The 23,554-nt window shown below is 47.8% G+C and overlaps 1 protein-coding gene across 2 annotated transcripts; it reads right to left on the reverse strand.

Annotated features, from left to right (window-relative positions):
- Window positions 1-1,471: 1,471 nt before the first annotated feature.
- Window positions 1,472-22,285, reverse strand: NR2E1 (nuclear receptor subfamily 2 group E member 1). Of its 2 annotated transcripts, none has more exons than XM_060030584.2 (9): window positions 21,594-22,285; window positions 16,747-16,892; window positions 13,424-13,511; window positions 11,609-11,844; window positions 10,182-10,328; window positions 7,989-8,085; window positions 7,452-7,601; window positions 7,104-7,209; window positions 1,472-2,105 (listed from the first exon to the last, which is right to left on the reverse strand). In XM_060030584.2, exons 1-9 carry the CDS (start codon window positions 21,616-21,618, stop codon window positions 2,066-2,068), a joined length of 1,035 nt encoding a protein of 344 aa, XP_059886567.1. In that variant the 5' UTR covers window positions 21,619-22,285; the 3' UTR covers window positions 1,472-2,065. The 2 variants fall into 2 exon arrangements, with proteins under 2 accessions (XP_059886567.1, XP_059886565.1); XM_060030582.2 differs by having other exon boundaries at window positions 1,472-2,941.
- Between the last annotated feature and the right edge of the window lie 1,269 nt (window positions 22,286-23,554).

A 23,554-nucleotide genomic window follows, 5' to 3' on the forward strand; every position in this document is an offset into this window, starting at 1 on the left:
CTTTGGCTGGTGGAAAGTGAACACACATGTCGGGAGCAGCAGCTTTAAATGTGTTCGCATGGTTTGGCTCAGCCCCTTGCACTTCTGCACTCTGTTATGCGAAGAAGTTTCTCTAAGGAAGATGCTAGTCCAGAATGAGGAAACACTGGAGCCCACTTGAACCCAAACTGCAGCCAGGTGCCCAGCCCAGCAGTCCCATGGGCAAGAAATACAAGTTTGTTGTTAAAAGTCTTGGGGGTTGTAATTCAGCATTATTGAAGTAAAACTTGATTAATACATGGATGAACAGCCTTGAATCCATTGCTCATCTTTGCCAAATCTTGTCATTGAACTTATATTTGTTTGCAATTCTCTTTTGTCTTATGAAATCAACCATTTCAGAAACATCTGAGGGAGGGTCTTCTTGGTACCCTTCAGCAATCCCATCCATTCCCAAAGGTAACCACTATCATATGGTTAGTGTTTACCATACTCATGTTTGTTTTAAACATATGCTATACATTTGTATATCTATAAACATGGTGGACTATTGTTCTGTAGGTTGCAAAATTTTATATTAAAACCAATCTGTATGTATCCTCTGGGATTCACTTCCCCCAACACCATATTCCAGATTTACCAATGTTATACATCAGCTCTAGTCCATTCACTTGAACTATTGTAACACTGTCTGTATTTACCACAATTTATCTATTCTCTGCTGGTGGACATTTTAGTTCTTAAATATGAACAGTGTTGTAAAGAACATTCTTGTACAAATCTTTGAGTAGCTTGCTTTCCTTTAAGACCAAGTTCTTTTTCTCAGTGGAATTAGTGGACTAGGAGTGGATGGCTGATTGAACTTCCACACATGCTATCTGCCAAGTCAGTTTAGCCACGAGATGCTAGTGCCTCTGCTCCAGACTCTTGCTGGAGCTGCTGCCCAGGAGGAACGCATAGTGCCCATGTCCTTGGGCAACTCTGATTTCCACCACTGGCTTCTGGCTGTGGGACCAGTGCCCTGAGATTTGCTGGGAACATCTCAATGCACTTTCTACTGCTCTTTCCGCATCTTACTCACCAATATGGTTCTTCACACTTTATCTTTTTGCTCATTAAATAATTTTAAGTTCCTGGTCAGGACTGAAATGTTGGCAAGAGAGTTAGAAACAGAGGAGTGAGTGAATGAAGACTCTGTTAATCGGCCTCTTTCTTCCTCACACAGCAATTTTTCTAACAGATGCAATTACATTTGAGAGCTGCAGAGAACAGAATCTTATGTTTTATTTCTTTATTCATCATTCTACATGGGATTCACTGTAAAAAGGAAATTGCCTTTGTGGTTCAGTTCTTCAGGCTGCAGTGCTCTGAGCTTCAGTTTTTACACCAGCTGCCGCCGCCGCCGCCTTGTAACTGGTAGATAAGAACCAGCCGGGGAGGGAGGCTAAGAAATCAGGCAGAGTTCATTTAAATTCAATATATTTTTTATTCTTTGTAAATACAATGAGTACAACCTTTTAACTTCACAAATCAGTTAATTCACTTTATACAAGGAAAGTTTTACTCATCCTATAATAGTCCAAGTGCTGAATGTTTTTCCTCAGTGCTAGTACCTAATAAATCAAAATGTGAAAAGTACAGCAGCTATTTAAAAATGTTTGTTTCTACATTTCCATAAGTAGAGATTTATACCAAAGGAGCAGCTTATAGTGTAGGACGAAGTGTGTGTGTGCACGTGCAGGCATTCAAAGCTTTACTAGAAACCGGTTTTCTGAAAGGCATTGAAGAGTCTCAGGCTGTTAGCATTGGATCAAGAAGCCCTTTAGCATCCATCTCCTTGAAGTTCCTTCTGGTCTCATGTCTCTGTTCATTTACTGTCTGGTGTGACTCGCTGAAACACGAGTTTGGACCCCCATTGCCTTTGGTTTCAGCACTGTGTTAATGGGACAGCAGTCTGCCTCACTCCATCATTCATCTCCACTTTATTTGGTTTTGCTGTTTTTATTCATCCTCCCTCGACTTGTGTTCTTTTAGTAAAGCTCTTCTATTTTTAGATGTTATCCAACCTGAAGTCCTGGTGAGAATCTCATTTTCGTCCACCAATTCCTTTGACAAGGTTGCCTGGCCTATGGTATTAAGAAGAAGAAGGAGGGGGAGGGGGAGAAGGAGGAAGAGGAAGAGGAAGAAAGAAAGAGAAAGGAAGAAGAGAGAGAAAAAGCAAATCTCACAGCATAAGCTACCTTTCACTTATTAACTCAGTTCTGAAGGCCACTTTATGAAGTAGTACAATAGAAGGGAAACTTTTGATAAAACTTTTGATTTAAAACCTAACCATTATTTTTGAAATAAATTCTTCAACATAAGATAGTTCTGAAGGCTGCTGTATGATGTTATACACAGAACTATATTTGGTTACCCAACTTTATACGCTAAAAGGGAAAAAAAATGTTCTACTTATGTTTCAGCTGTTGATAGATCAGCCTGATCTTCCAGGTAAGAGGCAGAATGGCCTGGCCTGTGGCAACCCCGAATTCGGTCCCCTCCCAGGGCATGGTAGCAGTGAGTCCTCTCTGCTCAGGCGGTCCTCTTACACCCCCTTTTCCTTCCAGGCCACCCCACCCTGGGTGAGGCAGCAGGTCAGAGCTACTGGAATTGTTTTGTGTCAATTGACATTTTTTCCTGAAGGCTACACATTCCCAGGTTTATGCTTCCTGAAGGGTTTGTTAGTTGAGGCTTGTTCTCCATGGGTAGAAGTTCATCAGATACTGTCCCATCCTGAAAAGTAGGGACTTGGAGAGCTTAGATATCACTGGATTTGTACATATCTGAAAGCAGTCTTGTAATTGGCACATTGCCGATGGTTTTTTTGAAAAACACTTCCTCTATGGTTGATGGACTAATAGAACGTAAAGCTGGCAAAAGTAACAGGAGTTTTCCAAAGCGACAGGGTTGAGTGGGATATCTGGAATAGGAGAAGCCATGAAAGCAAGGTAAGATCCATCACTAACAGGCTTAATATCTCATCCTTGAACACACACCATCTTCAGCTTAATCTCCTGATTCAGCCTCTTTAATAACATACTACAGAATCCTAGCCAGGCACTACTGTCCCTGTTTTGCAGGTGGAATAATTGAGGCATGGAGAACATAATGATGCTGCCAAAAGCACACGGTGACTGTCTCCTCATTAGCACAGGGGTTGCAGTTTTTTTGGAGAAAAAGTAATTTTAAGAAACATGGTACTAAGTTTAGACCAAATAATAAAAGGTTGCCAGTGTAGAAACCAACCAATGGTATTGGTGACAAAACTAGTGACAACATCCACAGTGTCTGATTCACAAGACTCCTTCATGAGGCTATTTCCCTCAAATAAAATGGATTCCTTTTCTAAGCAATTCTCTAAATTATTATTCAGGCACTATACTTAGTCACTCTCAGGAATAATTCCCTCCTTATTACACTGCAAATTAAAGACTAAATTCTGTTGGCTGGCAGTGCCACCCAACTTTCATGTCAATGAAATTGGCATATAATTAAAGATGTGAGAAATTGCTGAACAATTTCCTCTCTTGATGTCCAACGTACATCTGTGCTCAGATGTGCAAGTTCAATTGTCTGCTGCCTTTAGATGCCTATAAGCCACCTCCTCACTGCCTTGATGCGTCTTCAGTCAATAGCTTGGAATCAGGTGTCAATACAGTCTACCAGGAGGTCTCCCTCCACTGACACAAACCACCCAAAAGACTGACCTCTGGAGACACTTATCTGTGACTCAGCCAGGTTCAGTCCATGGCCACAGGTGCTAGAAACTGACAGATATCAATTCCTACACAGGAGTTAGGTAGCTGAACATTGAGTTTAACTGCCCAATAACCCCACCGTGCAGAGTCCAGGGGAACAACTTTCATGCTTGTCTCTTAGCTTTGGGCACAAGAGAGTCCCTCTCTTCAACCTGATACGAGGCTGATAATTCATTCTGGGCCTCTGAGGACCTCATTTGGCTCTTTCACTGCCCAGCTTCATGACCACCATGGTCAGGGACAGGGACCACCAGACCACCTTTAATAATGTGGTATGGACACGGTGTAGCTTCTCTACATTTAAAAAATACATAAATCCCACCGCTTACTCTACTTGCCAAAAACATCTCCTACGTTTCCTGGAAAGTATTCCCAAGGCCCACGTCTCCCTTTCACCTTGGCCACTTACTCTCTTCAACAGCTCTGTTTCCCTTCTCAGGCAGGCAGAGGAGAGAAGCCCCCTGAAGTGGGTGGGAAGCAGTGGCTGCCTAGATAAGCCCCCACTGTGTCTGCAGCATCCACCCAACATGCTGAAGTTTCCCACAGTGAGAAAACACTGTGGGAAATAACTACTTTCAGAAAGGACGTATTTTGGTGACTCCACAGACAGTTAACTCTTGATTTTCTGTGAGTAGATTATCCACTCACCTACTCACCCACTTCTTTTATTCTCTAGTTAGGAAGGGGCTGGTTAGTCAGTCAACACAAATTAAGTGTTTATTATATGTGGAGTACTCTACTACCCAGAAACAATAACCATGTGTATGTGTGTGTGTGAGACAGAGACAGAGAGAGAAGGAAAGAGAGGGGCTCTCTGACTGCTCAAAATTATTTTGTAGGGTATCTTTGCCCTTGACTTCATCCATCAGCATACATAACTGGAAGTTTTCTTTCCAGGTGTAAGTGTTCTGTGTCTGTCACGGATTCGGGTATTTGATTGTCAGTTATATAGTTTATTATATATAACTAAATTGTTTATCATTATATGTAGTTATATATAGTTGTTACACGTAGTTGTATATAGTTTGAAATGCCGATTTCTAGCCCTCTCCTCGTGTCCTAGGTAATTAGAGAAATCACTTACCGGGCTGTAACAATCAGCTCAGTTTGCAGCTTTAACAATTAATGCACAATTAGCTCAGTTTGCCACATTAACTTCTCAATTTCAGATTTTATTGTTCTAGACAGGAAAGTGCTAGAGGAGAATGTTCGCTGATTTGAAGGAGCTAAGCAGTAAGGTATAGTCAGTTTTGTCACATGTATGACTCTAGATATTAGTATTAAATTCTAGCTGTAGCTGATATCATGAAATGAAAGGCTCACGTCAAAGCAGATGTGTTTCTTCCATGAATAATTTCCTTGTTTTGAGGGTGACAGAGAAGTAGTATACTTGTCATTTCTCTAAACTAGACTTCTGTTAATTTGTGGTTTAACTCTCTCAGGTCGTCCTAGAAGCAGCTCCTGAAATGTCAGGCTCTCTCCTTACTCGCCTTACTCCCTCCTTACTCCCTCTCCCTTACTCCTTACACCTTCCATGGCACCTCTACCAGCCCCTCTTCTGCCTCCTATTGGTCCCCTTCTCTCCTGCTGGAATCCAAGAACTAGCTCACATGTCTTCTCGATGCATCAGACTTTGCAGATTTTTTTTCTCACTCCCTCTGAGAATTTCTCTCTCTCACTCCCCACTTTGCTTTTTCTCATCCCTGGTCTGAGTTGGAGTAACACTTCTGCCTACTTCCTGTAACGATAATGGGTAGTATTTTGTCCTTTCTCGTGTTCCACAGTGCTCACCAGCCACCCTGCACAAAGCGAGTACTCAGCAAAGGCTTGACTGAATCAATACCTAGCATCATATTCTCCTGGTGTGATGTTCTTTATACCTTAAAGACTCTAAATGTCAGAGGTCAGTTATGATATACAATTTAGTTTTTAGTGGGGAAAAAGTGCCCAAATTATGTACTGTTCCATTTTATAATTCTGAACAAATGTAAGTGCTTACTATATACATTCTGAAAGTAAATGTGGATTTTAAATTTAAAACCACGGAACTTTAATTTGGAAAAACATACACAGGCTCTACCACTCATCACAGTTTCAGTGATATTCCATGGACAGGGAACAATTTGTTGTTGCTGTTAAACTCACATTTTACAAATTTACTTGTTCCCCTGCTTTTAGGGAAAATCATAATATGCTGGGTTGTAAGGCACACAGTAAGCACTCAATAGATATTGGTTGCTATCAGCTATTGAAGATCTACTGTGAAGCCTAAAGCTTTCAGGAATAGGAATTCTGAAAAGCTACATTCAATGACTCTGGGACAGGGAACAGTTTTACTCTTTAGTATTCAAAAGAGGATTTATAAAAGGATAAGGAGATCCCTGCAGAAGTGGTATCATCCCAAATGAATACAGGTGACTTGGGGTTTCTTTGACCCCTTCAGTAATGGAAGCATTAACTGCCTCTACCCATTTGATTTAGTTTCTCCCAGCCTAGTGTCTATGGGTGATGTTGAGATGATAGAGACTGGTTTCCATGGGCTTCTCTTCAAGATCTAGAGAATAAGTAAGAAGAGCAACTCTATTCTAACCTCAGATCTACTGCAGCCCTAACTTAGGAAGCTAGCAAGGTTTCACTGCTCTTTAAAAGCCTTGCTTTTTTCGTCTGAAAATGGAATCAGAAAGTCTGTAGACCTCGTGATGGATGTGCCCATTTGGTGGGCCAGGAGGAGCACTGCTGGAACCCCAGTGACTGAGAGTTTCTACCAATAGCCAAGAACAGCCTCTGCCAGTGGGCTTTGCTTGGCCAGAAGTAACATGGTGGGTCCTATGGCTCAAAATAAGTCAACAGATACCAATCACCAAAGCCAGACAGCAGTCACGATGGGGTTAAAGATGACCACTTTAGAAAGTTCTCTGGTCCTTCTATTTGGGATTGGCATCCAAAGAAAGGCACTTGCCTTTTTTAAAGGATCATGTGACCACTCTCTAATATATCAACTAACATAACACTTTAGCCTTCATTTTTCACCTTGCTCACATCTGGGCCCATTCACCTCAATGTGTTCAGCTATATTGATGGATCAACTTATTAACCCAGGAAAGGTGTAAGGTGTCTGGCAGTGCTTTCAGTTTCGTAATGTAATTTGATTTGCTCCTCTCACCTACCCTTCGAAATACGTGAGGACACAGATTCTAATTAAATTAACTGGCTTGGCAACAGGATAATTAGTCACAATGTTTGAACTGGCTTTTTGCTGTCTGCTCACACATTCACAATGGAAGCAATTTTCTTAAGTACACGTTCAAGGCAAACAAGGGTCACCTGGTATGGATGTAGCTGTTGAGAGTTAGCTGAGCCTCATCTTGAAGAGCTGCGATGGCGGCAGCATTCCGGAAACTTCTCAGTTCAGAACCACTGTGTGTAGGAACTAGAAATGAAGACCAGGAAATTGTGATAGGCAGCACAGGAAATGCAGATGGGGAAAGCACTCTCTGGAAGTGGATGGCCAGCAGAAGAACATGCAGGTTCCATGGCTATCGAAAATGGAGTCAGACTAAGAGTATCAGCTCTCTTGAAAACCATCACCTCTTTTTTGGACTTGGAGGTGGCTGAATTAGTGAGATGGCAAAACTGGGGAAGGAGAAGAGACAGCAGTTTGTGTCTGCTTACCAGCTTTGAAAGTGACGATGCATTTTAGACAGGCAAATTCAGTAGCATCTAACCGGAGTTGTCTAAACCGAGCCACCACCTCTTGTAAAGCCTGTATTTCAGATATGATCTTGTTCAGCTTCTGGGAATCTGTGTTGTCACCATTCATGCCTAGAATAAAAATATGCAATAAATGCTCTAACATGAAGGCATTTTCATGATTTAATATTGATTTTTGACAAAATCCTGCATATCAATATCTATTCAATTGTCACTCTAAGATATCTGATTCCATGTAAACTGGCTATATTGTATGAAAGTTAATATAAAATCTTCTCTTGGATGATAACAAACACAGTAATTTGCATTTAAATAACAATGCAAGCAGTCATGAATACAACAAAACAACATTATTTGCATTTAAATATAGATTTATAAATGACAGGTATACTCTATTGTTCAGCAGGAATTTGTTATTCTTTACATGTTGTTCTTTTTTCAGTAATGTATTTTTATGGTAATTTCTACAACAAAGTCATTAAATTGTGCAATTCTTACCAGATACAGCCAGTAGAGTGTTAGCATCAACCGGAATGGCCCATTGTGCTATTCCTAGAACAAACAGTTCTCTCCAAGCATCTTCCAAAAGCATCAGCTGTCATACAATAGATGTATAATATAATATAGTGTGTAATTTATAAATTTATAAACAATTTCAATATGTAAATTTCCATCATTTTAAGAAGTGTTTTAAATGCCTGTCCTGATAGTTCTTCCTCTGAATATTCTAGCTTTCCCTTATTTTCTCATATTTTCCTTTATTAAAAGGTGCCTATACTTAAGCACATGCATTTGAGAGTCAGCCATTCCAATTCCCCAAATTTTGCTTCCCTTGGGAAAGAGTTTACCCTTCTTGTTCTTGCATCCATTTGTTCCTGACCACCTAGAAACTTCTCAGGAGACCCAGGCTCTATGAAATGTCACCAGCAGCACAGCTGGTGGATTCCCCTCATAGAAAATGTTATTATCAGGGTTGAGGATTCCAGACTAAGCATGCAGATGTGGGCCCCCATCTTCCTGGAGGGTTGAGCGGGCTGGGCTGGGAGAGTGATCACTAATTCCCAAGAGGCATGCAGGGAAATCAGGGTGTAATTATGTTAATCAGGTTTTGCTGAGTTTACCTCATCTCACTGCCTGATTTTTCTGAGACTCATAAGTGGACAGCATCAAGGTGCTTGTCATTTTCATTCTATTAAAATGTGCTACTGAATATTTAAAATGAAAATATGGCTCCTTTTCGAAATTAATGTACTGGATTCCACTTCACTGCAGTTTGCTTGTTGTTAAAGGGTTTCTGCCGAAGGGCTAAGTGGCAGACAGTAAGTAAATTCTGTTTGGATTAAAGAGTCTACAAATACTTGTTTTGAGAAAAAATAGCCAACTTACACACACACACACACACACACACACACACACACACACACACAGCAAATGGTCAGAGTCAACCAGTAAAGCTGGTCAAAGATAGAAACTAACCATCTTGAAAAATTTGTTTTTGAAAAATCTCTCAAAAACCAGTCAGTTCTGGATGTGAGAGGATTTCCTTTTGAGAGCTAAGGGCTGAATTGTGAAGGCTTGTAACCAAAATCACAATTAGACCAAAAGGTTTAATTTTCAAAGTGCTTTATTTTCAGTTTTATTGCATTAAATACAGAAAATAATACTTTAAAAATGCAAGGTAAACAATGTCTAATTCTGACCATGTCTGAAAGTCCAGGCCATGAAAAAAAGAACATCCCAGGTTAGAAGATTAAATGTTTTGAGCACATTGCCAGGGCTCTCTGTAGGAAATGTACTTCATATTAAGGGGCACTATTATGCTTTAATTAGGTATAAAATGAATTAAAGAAACAAATCCTTTGCTTTTGGAGCTACTTATTAGCCTTTTGGGAAATTTGTCATTAATTTCCATGAATGTGCTGGTGACGGCCAATTTTTGTGAATACTTCATTTTATGTCTTTCCCTTAAGGGCAGAAAAATTCTGGCAGAGGCCATTTCTGATATTCCTAACAACAAAACTTCTGAGTTTCGGTACGATGCAATTTTAAAGGCACATACTTTGTTTTCTCCCTCTTAATGTCATTTACAACCACAGGATTATGCACCAGACCTATTTGTTTACAAAAACTCTAAAAGCATTTAAAGAATCAAGGGAGGTGTGCAATGCACTCTTTAATCCTTCATGCTGATCAATCAGTGGCCAAAACTATGAACATCACAATGGAAAATATAAAGCTGCAAATATAAAATAATGAGACTAGTTCCCAAAATCTTACAAGGGAATACTCTCATCACGTTCTGTCTCTCAGTTCCAGTGTTCTTAAGAAAATATTGTTTTGTTAACAATTTTAAAAGTCATTAAGATTTTTAAAATTTGTGATGAAATTTGCTGTTTCAATTAAACTAAAAAAAGATAATGAAAAAAAAGACAATGGTCTTGTATATTTGGTTTTTTTAGATCATATCCAACTTTCCTGAAATAACATAATTACATTTCTTAGTAAGGATTCCATAGCTAGCTATTTTGAACCCATAGCAAGAAGCTAAGAAAAATCATTTCCTACTGCTGTTAAGAACGGATGCTTGGCCTTGGTGATTTATCCAGGTAACCTCTAGTTTCATAAGACTGGCTACTGTTGCTTCTTTCCCAACCCCCTTCCCCCAAGAGCTCAGTGCCCTCTTGGTCATACCTGGTCTTGCAAACATAGCGTGGAGAAAGCTGGAACACTCTTAGCCCACTTGATGCTCATAAATAAAAGCCTGGCAGCTGATTCACACACTGACTCTGTGGCCACTTCATAGAGATACATTGGGGTCCCATTCACTTCATGGGGGTACTGGGTGGGGAAGAAAGAGAAACAACAGGGAGTAAGGAAACTGCAGCTTTGCAAGAAGAGCCAAATTTTAAATTTTCTAATTAGACCAGTGAAGGAGATAGGAATATCTATAGAGTTTGGGGAATAATAATTGATGGGAGAGGCTCATTTCCACTCTTTGGCGGCCTGTTCCTTCAAGAGGGGCATCTGGCTTTTCTATCCCCTGCAGCAAATTTTCCTCAGGCTGAGCCAAGTGCCAAGCCTGTCTCCCAATTTAGACAAGAGCTTCTTGCATTTGAGTAAATAAAAATAGATGTGGAGAAAGTATAAATTAATAGGCATCCCAAACACAAACATGCATATGAGTATTTTTAGAAAGGATTAGTATATTATGGAAATATTTCAATTAGACATCTTAATCATTCATAGAGCATTCCCATTCATAACTGACGACATATTCATAACACTACTTTCCCAAGCTTATTATACACATCAAGGATAAGAAAGCAATATTAAATATTGTGTGTGTGCGTGTGCCCAGGTGTTTGGCTTCCCTGCAGTGTGGGGCTGCAGCTGGCCCTCCTCTTGGGGAGAGAGATCTGGGGCCCTTCTCGGCCTGGAGTGGGGGCTTTGGGTAGGTACCAACTGGAAGCCTGGAAGGTAGTCCCTAGGTGGCAGCCTTTTGAGGTGGTTCTGGCGGTGTCCCTGCTAGTAGAGGCTCAATTCTCGTGTAAATTCATGTGGCTCAGAAGAGAGTACGGGGAGTGGGAAATGAAGCCAACTTCTTCAAACTGTCCTAACAAGGTGAGCTCCACATTTCTCTCTTGCATTAGGGACCCATGGCTTTGCCCAAGAGATTAGACCCCTGCAGTTGCAATTCAGGGGCTCTTCTGCCAGCTGCAGGCAACTTCTTTCTTCTAAAAACAATCTCTGCTCTTCTGTCCTCCAGGAACACCTAGGCTGCCCTCTTAGTTCAGCCAGGGCTTTACACTAGGTGTTTTCTAAAGATACAGGTTCCTGGGCACCACCTCAAATTTGCTGAAAGGGGGATGGGCCTAGGCGGCCACGTTTGCAGTCAGCTTAGAGAGTGACTTTACTGCACACTAAAATTTGAGCACCCCTAGCTCAACAGGGGAGAGAGGGAGGTCTAGAGCTCCCCGCAGGGCTCGGCGAAGCACCGAGCACCCCGTGAGGTCTCTCTCTCTCCATCTTTTGCCTGAGCCATGCCAGCTGAGAAAGAATGGGCGCGCCCCTCTCCGCCCTCCACTCGGAAAGGTCTCGGGCCCAGCAAGGTCACTGACCTTGGGCGTGGGCTGAGCCAGGCTCACGAGGGTCTGCCGCTCAGGGGTGGCGGACACGGCGGCCAGTTCCAGGCCGTGAGGCTCCAGCTGCGTAACCGCGGTGAAGAATGCCGGCGCGGGTAGTGCTGCGGAGGGGAAGTGCGCGGCCGCCCCGTTCTCTTCCTTGTGTCCACGGAAGTATAGGGCCACCTGCTTGCGGATGGTGGACGTCCGAGGCCCCCGCTCATGCTGCACGGCTACAGAGACAGACAGACCGGCGCACGCCCGAGATCAGAGACTCGGTGACACTTAGACGCTGCCGCGCTCTCGGGCCAAAAGCTGCGTCTGGACAGGCAAGGGCACCCGGGAGGTGAAGAGAAGGAGGGAGAAGGAATGTGAGGGTGGAGGGCGCTCTGAGACCGTTTAACCCTTACACTGTTTGCATAAGGAAGCTGAAGCCGAGAAGAGCAGCCCGGCCCAAAGTGTCACACTAATACCCGAGCCTCAGGCAAAACTAGGTGTGTTCTCTGTCGGTTGAGGGCTCCTCTGCACCCAGGGAAGGTAGCAGGGAAACCAGAGACCCTCTGGGCAGGAGTAGCTGGGTCTCCACCGCAACCAAGGGTAGAGGGAGCATTGCGCACAGCCAGGCACAGCGTCTCTGCACACACTTTTCCCAATCCGCTCGACGACCACTCCCCCCGCCACCTCCATCCCTCGCCCCACTTGGAGATGCCGTTTGGCCTCCGAGGACCCCAGGAGAAAAGGACCCGAGCCCGGGTCCGCTGGGGAATGGGACGAGGGAAAGCCCTCTCAGAGTGTGCTGGAGGAAGGCAGGGGAGATGTGACAATTACCACCAACAGTTTAAACAAACAAATTAATTCAGGGCAATCTTCCGCTCGACGAGCTTGACAACTTGTCAATACACAAGTTCAACAGGTTGGACGCTCCCTCCTGCTTCCTGCGCCGCGGAGGAAGGAACTCTCCCCAGTGGGCGCTGTACCTCGTGGAGATGCCACCCTGCCCAGGCCTCCGTCCGGGCAAAGCCCACTCCGCACCCAGTCCTGAAGCCCCATCCCTCCCTCCCAGCCAAGACCCCTGCCACGTTCCGGCCTGGGGCGCCCTCGCCAGGCCACCTCCGGGCACGAGCTTGGATTGCACTCTAAGCCCAAGAAGCATCCTGACGACCTAGTTCTTGCTGCGCGCCTTTAAGAGCCTTCTGGGAGCTGGGTGTCCGAGGCACCCACTGGCGTCACTCTGCCCCTCCAGCCCCTTTCTTTAGAACTAAGAGAAGGCCCTGAAAAAGCTCAGATCGGCCGTCCTGATTTTGTAATCTTGGTGAGTCTACAAACAAGGGGTGGACATTCCGCGTGTTCGTGTCTCTGCCCTTCCTCCTTGAACCCGTCTCCTAGGCCCCAAGATATCCTCTCCAGGAGAGTATCCAGACAGCAAGACCCTGCGGGAGGCTAATAGGCTTAAGTCTGACCACAAAAGGGCTGCAAGGAGAGGTGAGAAGAAGAATCAGCATGGGAGGCCGGGAATGTCACATGCGGGTCCCCAGCAGAGTGGGGACTCCAGGAACGCTGGCTTCGTGGGGATGGTTGTGAGGCGCAAGTGTCCCACGTGGGCATGGGTCTTGCCCTGGGGAGTTCAGTGGGGTGAGGGTGGGGCTTATGCAGGGAGATGACTAAAGCCGGAGGCCAATTCCCAGCACCTGGAAAGAAATGCTCAGGAGATGATTTACATGCATAGGAGTGCCATTATTTTCTGTACACATAATTTACTTACTATTCAACCAACATAAGGATAAAAAGATGTACTAAGAATAAATAGATTACCATCTTTGTTCATGTTGACTTCCAAACACTTCTTCAGCCGACACGCCCTGCACTGGTTTCTGTGTGTCTTGTCCACCGGGCAGCCTCCCTGGAACAGAGCGCAGGCGGTCAGCGGCCCCCAGGACATTTAGACTGGGGACGCGAAGCCGGCGCCGGGTCGGGGAAAAGGCGTTGAGGCGGGTACGGACCCCGCAACAGACCCCGGAGCTGCAAGCCTGGGTCCGCGAAACGCGAGGGCCTTGGGCACCAGCGGGGCCAGGAAGAGAAAGGGCTGGGATTCCTGGGGCTACTTCAAAAGGACCAGCCCCTGACCCTATGAAAGCGGACAAGAAGGAAAGTCCTTCTCAAATCAGGTGAAGGGTCAGAGCACCTGGTTTGCCCAGACTACGCTGCGTGGGGAGGAGCTCCCGAGGGGAACTTCCGCCAGGCGCAGAGGGGTTGGAGCGGGGCGAGACTTTTCAGGACCGAAGACAGCGACCTGCCCTGGAGGAGGAGGCCTTAGAGTTCTGCAAGGAGCAGGCTTGCCTGCCAGGACCCCTGCCACGTCCCCCTCCCACCAACTATTCTTTCCACTTTCAGGTCTTGAGTCTACCTCTTTCTGTCACTTTCTGGGTGAGCCCATTTATCTGTCAGATAAATATTTCCCATTATTCTCCACTCTCCTGTTTTCCTCTCTCGCCTTTGTACTCCAAGCCATGCTTCTGACCAGCATGTTGAGAGTTGTCTTAAAGACTAGCCTTAGCCCAGATTCATAGAAACACAGCCATTTCTGGAAGGTGAGGCAGAAGCCAGAGTGGTTAGGAGGGCAAGGCTTACAGATGTGAGAGTGGGAAGGGAAGAGCCCAAGGCCTGGACAAATTCTAGAAATGCCCACCATGTAAATATGACCAGGAAGATAATGTGATGAACTGTCTGACAAAATGATAACATAGATTGAGAATATTAGCACGATAACTGAAAAAAAAAGAGGTAATTGTGCCTTAGAAATACTTATTTGAGATGCATGAGAAAATAAATGTTTTATCCAATGCAATTTTCTGGAAAAATATTGGCCATTAAAAGAGGAAAACAGAGAAAATTTCTAATGGAATTCACTCAGCGTTAGGTGCTATTACTGAGAGAACATATACATAGATTCATAAAGAGTCATGTCTACATGTGTATTTTATACACAGTAAATACATAAGAAGTTTGGTGCTCTGTTTATACTACTTGCTACTTTTACATTTACAGTGGGAAGAAAGAGAATAAAATAAATGTATTTTTATTTTGTTTCATAATCTCAAAATTCATATACTCTGAATTTGGAGTAAGCAAATTTTCTGAAATATCCCTTAGGAAAAAATTATACACTCAAACACACAGTTTTATGAGATCACACCCCTCTGATTTAAAATACGTTGATTTATTTAAAATAAAGGTAGAGCAGAAGTTCATAATAATTTCTAAACATCCTCGTTACTGTTAATAATAAACTAGAATGCTGTTTACCTAAGCTTAGAATAAAGGAGAGAAAGGAAATAAATTTTTTTCCTAACTGAATTCTTCAGGTCATCTTTGCTGGCCAGTGTAATAGCTCAATGTAAAAAGGTTTAAACAACTTATTATTAAATGCAATCATATGCCTATCCTCAATGTTATCCTCCTAGTATTCTGATAAACATACTAATGCATAACAGAAGTCTTCATTAGTTCCTAGAAGTGTCTTCAAATCAGATCAAATGTATATAAATATCTGGAGCCTGAGAGAAAGATGCGCACTTCAGCTAGGTCCATTTATTCTCTGTGTAAGAAGAGGACCACCATGCCTGATGAGTCTATCAACACTCCTTTACAAGCACTTGGACTGACATCAATATGTGTGAATTGACAGCCAGCCCCTTTGAAAATATCAAGCATATTATCTGAGGTTTTGATTCCCCAATTCTGTGCATTGCATAAAAGTAAAAGATAACTTAAGTAGAGGCCTGCTCAAGTCTGATGACCCACAGTAATCTCATATTCTTGTGGAGCTACTGGGATACAGTTCTGTGTGTATATAATGTGATGTGTCCATATGGTGAAGAGAGAAACTGATACAGAGCTATGGACCCAATTAAACAGGTAACAGGGCTGGAGAGTTCAAAATAACTTATCCAAATGCAGCATCTTCTTGTTCTTGTTTTTGTTGATAATCCAAATCTATCAGAAATTGGTATGAGCAGACATAGGTTCAGAAAAAGATAAACAATTCACTAGCACCAGACAATATATGTGTATGTATATATGTGTATCATATATATTAATTAGTGAAAACGTTTTAGTATTTTGGTTACCAAAGGATGTTTTCTGATTACTGCACTCTCCAGGATCTTCTTGGGAGTGGAGATTGTCACTCTGTATTTAGGGTCTGTGTGCCTGGCTAAGGAGAAGGCCAAGTGTGGGACCAAAAGGCTGATCTCCTAGGTTGAAATAAACCTACTACTGAGCTGGAAACTGAGTCAGGGGGAGGTGTCTGCTCACTCTTTCTGGAAGCTCTGGCTCACACTCAACCCATGCCCCTACTCTTCTGTCTCTCTGAGACAGTTCTGCCTGCTCAAGATCAAAACAGAATCAACCAGAGAAGCAGAGAAAGTGAAGATTTGGGGACCGTGGAGAGGCTCCCAGTTTCCTTCCTTGGGCACCTTCTCTTCTTGCTCACTCTGCCCTTTTCTGACAAGGCCCAACTAAAGTCACATGGGTGCTGAAGCCCCACTACCCACTACCAAGCAGCCCTGCTTCTCTGAAGTTGAAGGCACAGCCCCTCATACAGCACATCCTCTCTGTTCCAACTAGCCAACGCTCACTTCGCTGACTGAAATGCCCTGTGCCTTTCACTTCTGCCCGGACAGACCTGGGTCAGAGCACTGAACTTAGGTGCTGCTAGGAATGGGACTGGGGTGGCAGTGACATAAAATAGCCCTTTTACCTGCCTGCACTTGTGGTTTAGATTCTAAAGTTCCTTAGATCCTCTGGGCTGGCTTTATAGTCACTGGGTGTGGGCCTTACCCAGTGTCAAAAACTGTCAGAGGATTAAAAAAAGGGGGCGGGGATTGATAGGGGGTGTAAGGAGACGCTGGGACTTCAGCTTTCCTCCTTCAAACTCAGCTCTCTTCCCTTGCCTCTTTCTGCCTTTCCCAAGCAAAAGGGCCACTGAGAGTTGAGGCAGGAAGGAGGGGAGAGGAAAGGAGAGGTCAGGGCCTAGTCTCTCCTCAGCAGCTTGGAAACTCAGAGGAGGCCTTGGCACAAACAAAGGAAGGGGAGGCGGCAGAGGGGAGCGGGGCAGCGCAGCCCTGCTAAGGTACCTGGTTTCCAGATTTGCAGACATACGTCCTATTCCTTCGGATACTTCGTTTGAAAAACCCCGAGCAGCCGTCGCAGGCGTAGACCCCATAGTGTTTCCCCGAACTGCGGTCGCCACACACTTTACAGGGGATATCTAAAATACGGCCTGAAATCGCAGGAAAGACAGGGAAGGGGGGATGGGGTGAGAGAGAGAGGAGGGCGGAGAAGGAGGAAAGGGGAGAGGGAGAGAGAGATGCTAAGCAATCTGACCTCTGAAGGGATTAGCACCGAAGCTGCGGTAAAAGCAAATAATGAAGTGATTTTATAGCCAAACTTTTTTTCCTTGAGCAAGTGTCAGTTTCCTACAATGAGCATTATTCATGCACCGCTACATGTATTTGGGTCTCCTCTAATCGCCGAAACCCATTTTGGAATAAAAGATTACAGCAGGCCAGGGCGGCAGCACGGCCGCCGCTGCCTTTCTGCTCCGCGGAAAGTTTGGCCGCCTCCCTCTCCTGCTCTTGCATTTAACAGAGAAAGTTGTTAGTGAGCGCGCGAGGAGACAAACTTGAAATGTAAAAGGGAAAAGAAGAAAAACAAACACGGCTGGAACCAGGGATGGCAGCTGGAAGGCAATCGAGTTTTCTCTGAGCTGCCGGGCGGTTGTTATTATTAGGATTATTATTGTAATGCTAATACTAGGATTATTAATGATAATAAGGGTAGTGGTAATTGCCCAACTTTCACTTTACCTATTTAAAATAATGCTTGATGGATCGCTTTTGAGAAATAATTTCTTTTAGGAAAAAAAATTTTTTTCTCCCCAAAGTAACCAGCACCGAGGTAGGCAAGTAGGAGGAGAGTGTTGTAAGTATGTCGATTCCCTGGCAGGTTAGGGTGGGACGACACCCCTCCGCCTCGACTCCCCAACGTCTTCCTCCTTAAAGCCCTACCTTCTCACACTAGATCCTGCGGGGGTCCCTGGCTTTCTGTTTTTCCACCGCTGTCTGAGGCCGATTCTTTCAAAGTTCTGACTGGTTTCCCTAAACTGCCCCCACCCTCTGTGGCCTCGACAGTCGCCTGACTTAAGAGAAATAGCCTTGGAATCCCCTCTAGCCTGGGATGGCCGCGGACCCTAGAGGAATGTTAGGGAGAGGGTAAAATTCGAAAAGTTATAAGGGAGGGAACTATTTTTCTATAAGGTTCAAGGGTCCAACAAGCCTGAAGTGGTTCATAAGAACTTTGAAATCCTTCCTCGTGCAAAAAAAGGGAGTATTAAATAAAGGGTTAACTTAATTAATACTTTGATAACGATGATGATGATATTTAACAATACTAGTTAATAATTAACTTCTTTACATTTAATGTTCCCTTTGCTACCGGCCCGAAGGCCTCCAGTCTGGGCCCGGGCGGCCTCCGGCTTGGCCTCTGTGAAGCTGGCACCTTGTTCCCGGAGCGCTCAGGTTAGGGACCACGATTAGGCTGGGGTGATGGGAGGCAAGGGTGAGGACGACTGGTCCAGGGGAGTAGGGGAGGCGAGGGCGCCGCGCAGGAAGGGCCCGAGGCCTCAGGGTGGAAACTCGCCGGTGGATTCCGAGGCATCGGGCGGGCGCGCACCCCCGACCGCGGCCGTCGAGGAGCTGCAGGGGGTGGGGGCGGGGAGGACGCGGGCGGCAGGGTTGGGGAGGGGGTTTGGTAACCACCAGGCTCGGCCCGGGCAATTACAACCCCGCCGTAGCACCTGCCTATAGAGCCACCAGTGACCCGTCAAAAAAAGTAGCATGGGAATTCGGATGGCGACAAAGGCCGGCGGGGGAGGCGCGCGGCGCGGCGACCACCGCCTCGGCGCCCCCTCTCCCGCAGGGTGGGAGGAGAGGTTGTGCTGGGGGAAGGAGGGGGTTGTAGAAAGCCAGGGGAGGCGACATCGGGTTTTGTCCCTCACCCCCTCGGACCTGTCACTGCGCCCAAGGGAACTCAACGGCCGCGCAGCAGCCGCCCTCACTCTGGAAAGCAGTAAACTTGGTTTCCATATCTTGCAACCATTCTCCTCTGCATAACGCTCTGGCTGAGCTGGGGTCCGTGTTTGAGGTCCAGCCATCCTGTCGTCCCAGCTGTCCTCCTCTTCCCGGTGGCAGTTTTGATGATGCCAAGATGAGCTAATGGGAGGAGCAGTGGTGGGGGTTCTCTTTCCCGCCCCCCATCCAGACGGGAGGCCAGGGACATGCATCTCTGGAGAACCCCGACGGGGTGGAGGGAGGACCAGTTAGGGGCGGGCGACGCTACTCGGGCTCCAGGGGCGGGGCTCCTAGACCAACGGCCCCCCCCCCGGGGCCGCCACGGCGGCAGGGCGGCCCTGCCCCAGCGCAAACCTCCGGGCCGAGGCTCCCGGGGCAGATTAGAGACAGGCGTACCCACCTGGGGCGGGGCACAGAGGGGAGGACGCGAAAATTCCGGGGCAGAGCGGGTGTGCGCCTCAGACTCCGCCACCCAGCCACGTTAAGGTGACTTGGGTCACGAGACAAGCTGGTTGACCCCGTTGCAAAGCTCCCCTCATTTAGCAAGTCGAGCGAGCTCCGACGTGAGGCAGGCGGGAGTTTCCTGAGGCTGGAAAACCGTTCTTAACTTCCCTCGCCAGGGGGTCCCCTCGGGGCTTTTTGTGTGTCATAATTGCCTAAAGATATATGGCAGCTTCGATTACTGTAATTACCATCAGAGGCTGTTGAAAGAAGTTAGTCTGGGCTGCAGGGGTGACTGGCCGGGGTCTTGTTACCACCCAGGCGGGTCTCCCGGGTGACATCGCTCTGCTCTCCAGCTGTGCGAATCCGAGCAAGGCGGGAGTTGCAGACCTCGCGGCCGGGCTCAGCCCTGACCTCGCCCGCTGCGCGCCGACCCCCTCGCTGCTCGGGGCCCGAGGGCCGCAGGCCTGGGCCCCGCTGCCGCCACCGGTCTGGAGAAGGCCTGGATGGCGCGGCGCCGCGGGCGGGGTCAGCTGTTCTGCGGGCCTGAGAAACTCCTGCGGAGGCGTCCGGACCTGCGTCGGGCTCGAGGCTTAGGAGGCCCAACTCAGGCTCTTGGGAAGCTGGAAAGCTCCAAAGTTTCCCCAGTGTCATTCTGCCTTTTTTCCTAAAAGTCCGAACGGTCCGCCTGCGTCCTAGTCCATCTACAGCATGCGGGCGCGGTTCCAGCGAACCCAGTTCGTGCCCGCCCCTTCCCTCACCTCCGAGGCCTCACTTTTCAAGGCTCCTCAACCCCGGCGACTGCGCACCCCAAGTGGGCGAGGGGTCTGAGGATCCTTACTTCCAGGGAAGGAGGCGAGGACCTGTCACGGGGCAAGCAAGCACCGAGGCCTGCCGAGGCCTGCCGGCTTCAGTTTTTGCGGTGGAGGCTCGGAATGCACCAGGAAGGCTTTCCTTCTGCGCCTCCTGGGAAGGACGCACACACGCCACAACATGGGCCACAATAAATATGCGAGCTCGCCTCCTTTCCCAGAGATTCGAACAGCGAGGGCCAGGTAGGCCCGAGGTTAACTGGAAACTCCAGTCCTCCACCAGGGTCGGCTCTGATTCGGGCGGCAGCTGAGATTCCTTCTCTCCTCCCTCCGCCTTAGTTCCAAACATTTCTCCTTTTTTCTTCTTGTTCACGTTCACTTTAATTTTTAAAATGGCAGCGCCCAAAACCAAAACAAACGGACAAAATAAAAACACAACCCACTTCTTGAGAGGGAGGGGAGGAATTGCATCCCACTCAAGTGGGACTTCATTATCAGTCCTCAGAAGTATCTCGGACTCTCCCAACTTTCAAAGGCTTGGGACAATGAGCGGGAGTGAGGGGAGGGGGTGTTTGAGAAAAGCACAAGCGCCAAAAATGCCATAAGCGAAAACGACAAGGGCGGCGGGAGCACTCCGGGATGTGGGGACTTCGGCAGCGACCACCCCCAGCCTTGGACCCTGGAAACCGCAGCCCCGGGCCACCGGAAGGCGGGAACTGAAATGCCCCATGGAGACCCTGTCATTGCGGCCGTGCCGGCCCAGCGCCGGCTCTGGCCTGCACATTCTCAGGGTCCGCAGGCAAGGAGCACGCAAAAGCCCTCGCACATACACTCAGACCTGCACTCCGGCGTCTAGGGGCGGTTAGAGATCAGCCATGACTTGGAGTTCCAAGGGAGAGCCTCCAGCTAAGCAGGGTTGAGGAAGGAGAGGAGCGCGCGGAGGGGAACAGGCCGCACTCTCCTGCCTCTGCCGAGCTCTCGCTCGAAAACTCCTTGGGATTAGGGATTTGGTCCTCTCTTTGCTAGAGCGGTTCGCCATACTTTAAATTCCCCAGTTATGACCTACGCGGATTTAGGATTAAGGAAAATGTGACTTTTAAATTGTTTCTGCTTCCCAATTTGCAGGATTATTTGAAATAGCTAGAAAAGGGGTGCAAAGCATTCCATTCAAAATCCGCTTTGCGCAAAGTTGCTTTTGCGCTCTGGAGCTCGGAGTTTTGAGCGAGCGTGTTATTGTGCTGCAGCCTGGGGCTGCGGCCTAGTTCCCGCCCCCGCCGCCTCCTCCCCCTCTTCCCCGCACCTGGCGGCTAAGTGGAGGCAACTCGCGGGACTGCTGGGCGGCCTGGGTCGCAACCTTCCCACCATACCAGAGAAAGGGGGGAATCAAGCAACCCAGAGGTAACGAAATTGTTCTTCCCTCACCACGAAAGGCACTGACTCATGGTCTACAAGGAGCTGGGCCAAAGCGCACACACCGCTGGAGTCCCTCTCCCAGGCTCGGAGTCTCGGAGATCGGAGCAGGACCTCCCCGGCTACCCCGCCCGCCCGTCCGTCCCAGCCTGCGCGCCTGAGCCCCGCAGCGGCCCGATAGGTACCCACTTGTTGATCCGGCCGGCTTGCTCATGCTGGCGGTCCCGGGGCGGAGCGGTTGGTGGGCGCTGCCCGAGTCCCGGCCGGCAACGCCCGCTTCGCCGCCGGGCGCCGCCGCTCTCCAGCCGCCTTCCAGCCTGGGAGGCTCCGGGGCCGGACAGGTGGGTGTCGGTTGCGCGCTGCGCTGCTCCCCGGGCGCTCAGAATTCGTTCCACAGTGGAAAATTAAGCATCCTTAAGTTTCTTCCCGCCTCTTGCAAAACCGCAGCTGCTGGGAATGTTGCTTGGTATGGACACAGGCATGTACAGACAAATGGAGAGACGGACAGGCAGATCGAGGGAGAAGGGAGGACAGGCAAGAGAAGGGTATTGAAGAACAGAGATGGAGACACGAAAATGGTCTTTCTACGGAGCAAAAAGGGCAAAATCCCTCTCTTTCCCCATTCCTGTCTCTCAGTCTTCAGTTCCTCCCTCTACATTAGGCAGGCAGAGTGTGGGCAGATCTCTACAGACCGTTGCTCTTTTACGGAAAGAAGGGAAACACACAACCGCAGCCTCAGGCAGATGGGCTCCGCGCTGCCCAAATCCGAGCGCGGAGTGGGAAAAACTAGATTGCTGGGAAGTCTTCCGAGGGAACAGGAGGCCAGCTCCCGGTTTCCGGGGAGAGCCAAGCACGCAGCGGCAAAGGGTTCCCGAAGTTCATTACCCCGTGACTTTGTGCCTGTCGCTGCGGACTGGGTCCCCTGTAATATCTCCAGAAGCGCTCTGACAGGCAGCCACGGGGAGGGGAATAGGGCGTCCCTGGCCCACTTAGCTTTTCCCCCAACTCCTGGCGGGGTCTGACGTCAGCCATGTGCGGGGAGGAGATGGAAAGAGGGAGGGGGTTAAATGCTAATGATATTAATGAACCTCCAAGCGGCTCCCAAAGAAAATGCAGGCGCTCTCGGAGCTGAGGAGTTAAGAGTATGAATAAGGGAGTGTGGCTCTGTGCGTGCGAGATGGTGAGGACAGTGCGGCTCTCGTAATAAAAATGAATTATTATATTTCATGGCAAGGGGGAAGGGGAGGCAGCTGGAGCTTTCTCAGAACACTTTCCCCCTTCTCTCCAGAGCGCCAGACAGATTCGTGGAAGAACTGGGTGGCTGTGTGTTTGTGTGTGATTGTGCGCGCCGGATATGGCCATGTGAGTTGGTTCATTCTTGGTCTCGTGCCCCTTCTGTTGGGTAAAACTTGGATCTGGTCCAAGGTGAGTAATTATTCATTTTGCAACTATCTACGAAACGTTATAGGCGAGGACACTGTGTGCGTATTTGAGGCCTGGGATGGGGTTTGCGGGAGGCTCCGCGTTCCTGTGGCCTTCGCGCTGTCCACTTGGGCACCAGCCGCCGGGAGGGTGCCGCCGGCTTGCTGAAGTAAAGCCCATCCGGAGCAGGGCGAAGCTATTTCGCCTCCATTATTTCTGCACTGGAGCGGCTGGAGGGTAGAGCTTTCCCTCCCGCTGCCCGTCCCCAGCGGGCTTCGCTTGCCCCCCACCGCCCCAATTCAGGGTCCAGGGATTCTGGAGAGCTTCCTCCCCCGCCTTAGCCCCCTACTCCTCCCGCCCGCCTTTCCCGCGATTCCTGTGCTCTCTCCTGCCCTGGATCCTGTACCGCGCTGGGAGAGCGCACGCCTAGACAGCGGTGATCCCCGATCTCTAAGAGATTAATTCTTACTAAAGCTCTCCCAGCAGCTTGAACTTGTCGAACAAGAGCTTGCCAGCCTCACCTCCTGGCGTGGGCTTGGCCAAAGGTCAAGGGTCACACCTCCTGCTCTCCCGCCCTCCGCTCAAGCTCTGGGGGAGGTGAACAGATAGTAGCACCCCGCAATTCTACCCGCCCGCTCCCGGTCCCACTTTCTCCAGACTCGGTGTCATCCCGGGCTTTCGATCAGAGTATGTGTGTGCAAGTGAGTGCTTGCGTCCCCCGGACCCTC

The sequence above is a fragment of the Delphinus delphis genome, chromosome 14, assembly GCF_949987515.2.
Source record: "Delphinus delphis chromosome 14, mDelDel1.2, whole genome shotgun sequence".
NCBI lineage: Eukaryota > Metazoa > Chordata > Mammalia > Artiodactyla > Delphinidae > Delphinus > Delphinus delphis.

Coding starts and splice junctions, on each gene's coding strand:
- NR2E1 (XM_060030582.2), bottom strand. CDS start 21,618: ATGAGCAAGCCGGCCGGATCAACAA. Junction 13,512..16,746: donor TCTGCAAATCTGGAAACCAG/GTACCTTAGCAG, acceptor GCTCTGTTCCAG/GGAGGCTGCCCGGTGGACAA. Junction 11,845..13,423: donor AGTCAACATGAACAAAGATG/GTAATCTATTTA, acceptor CTGTCTCTGTAG/CCGTGCAGCATGAGCGGGGG.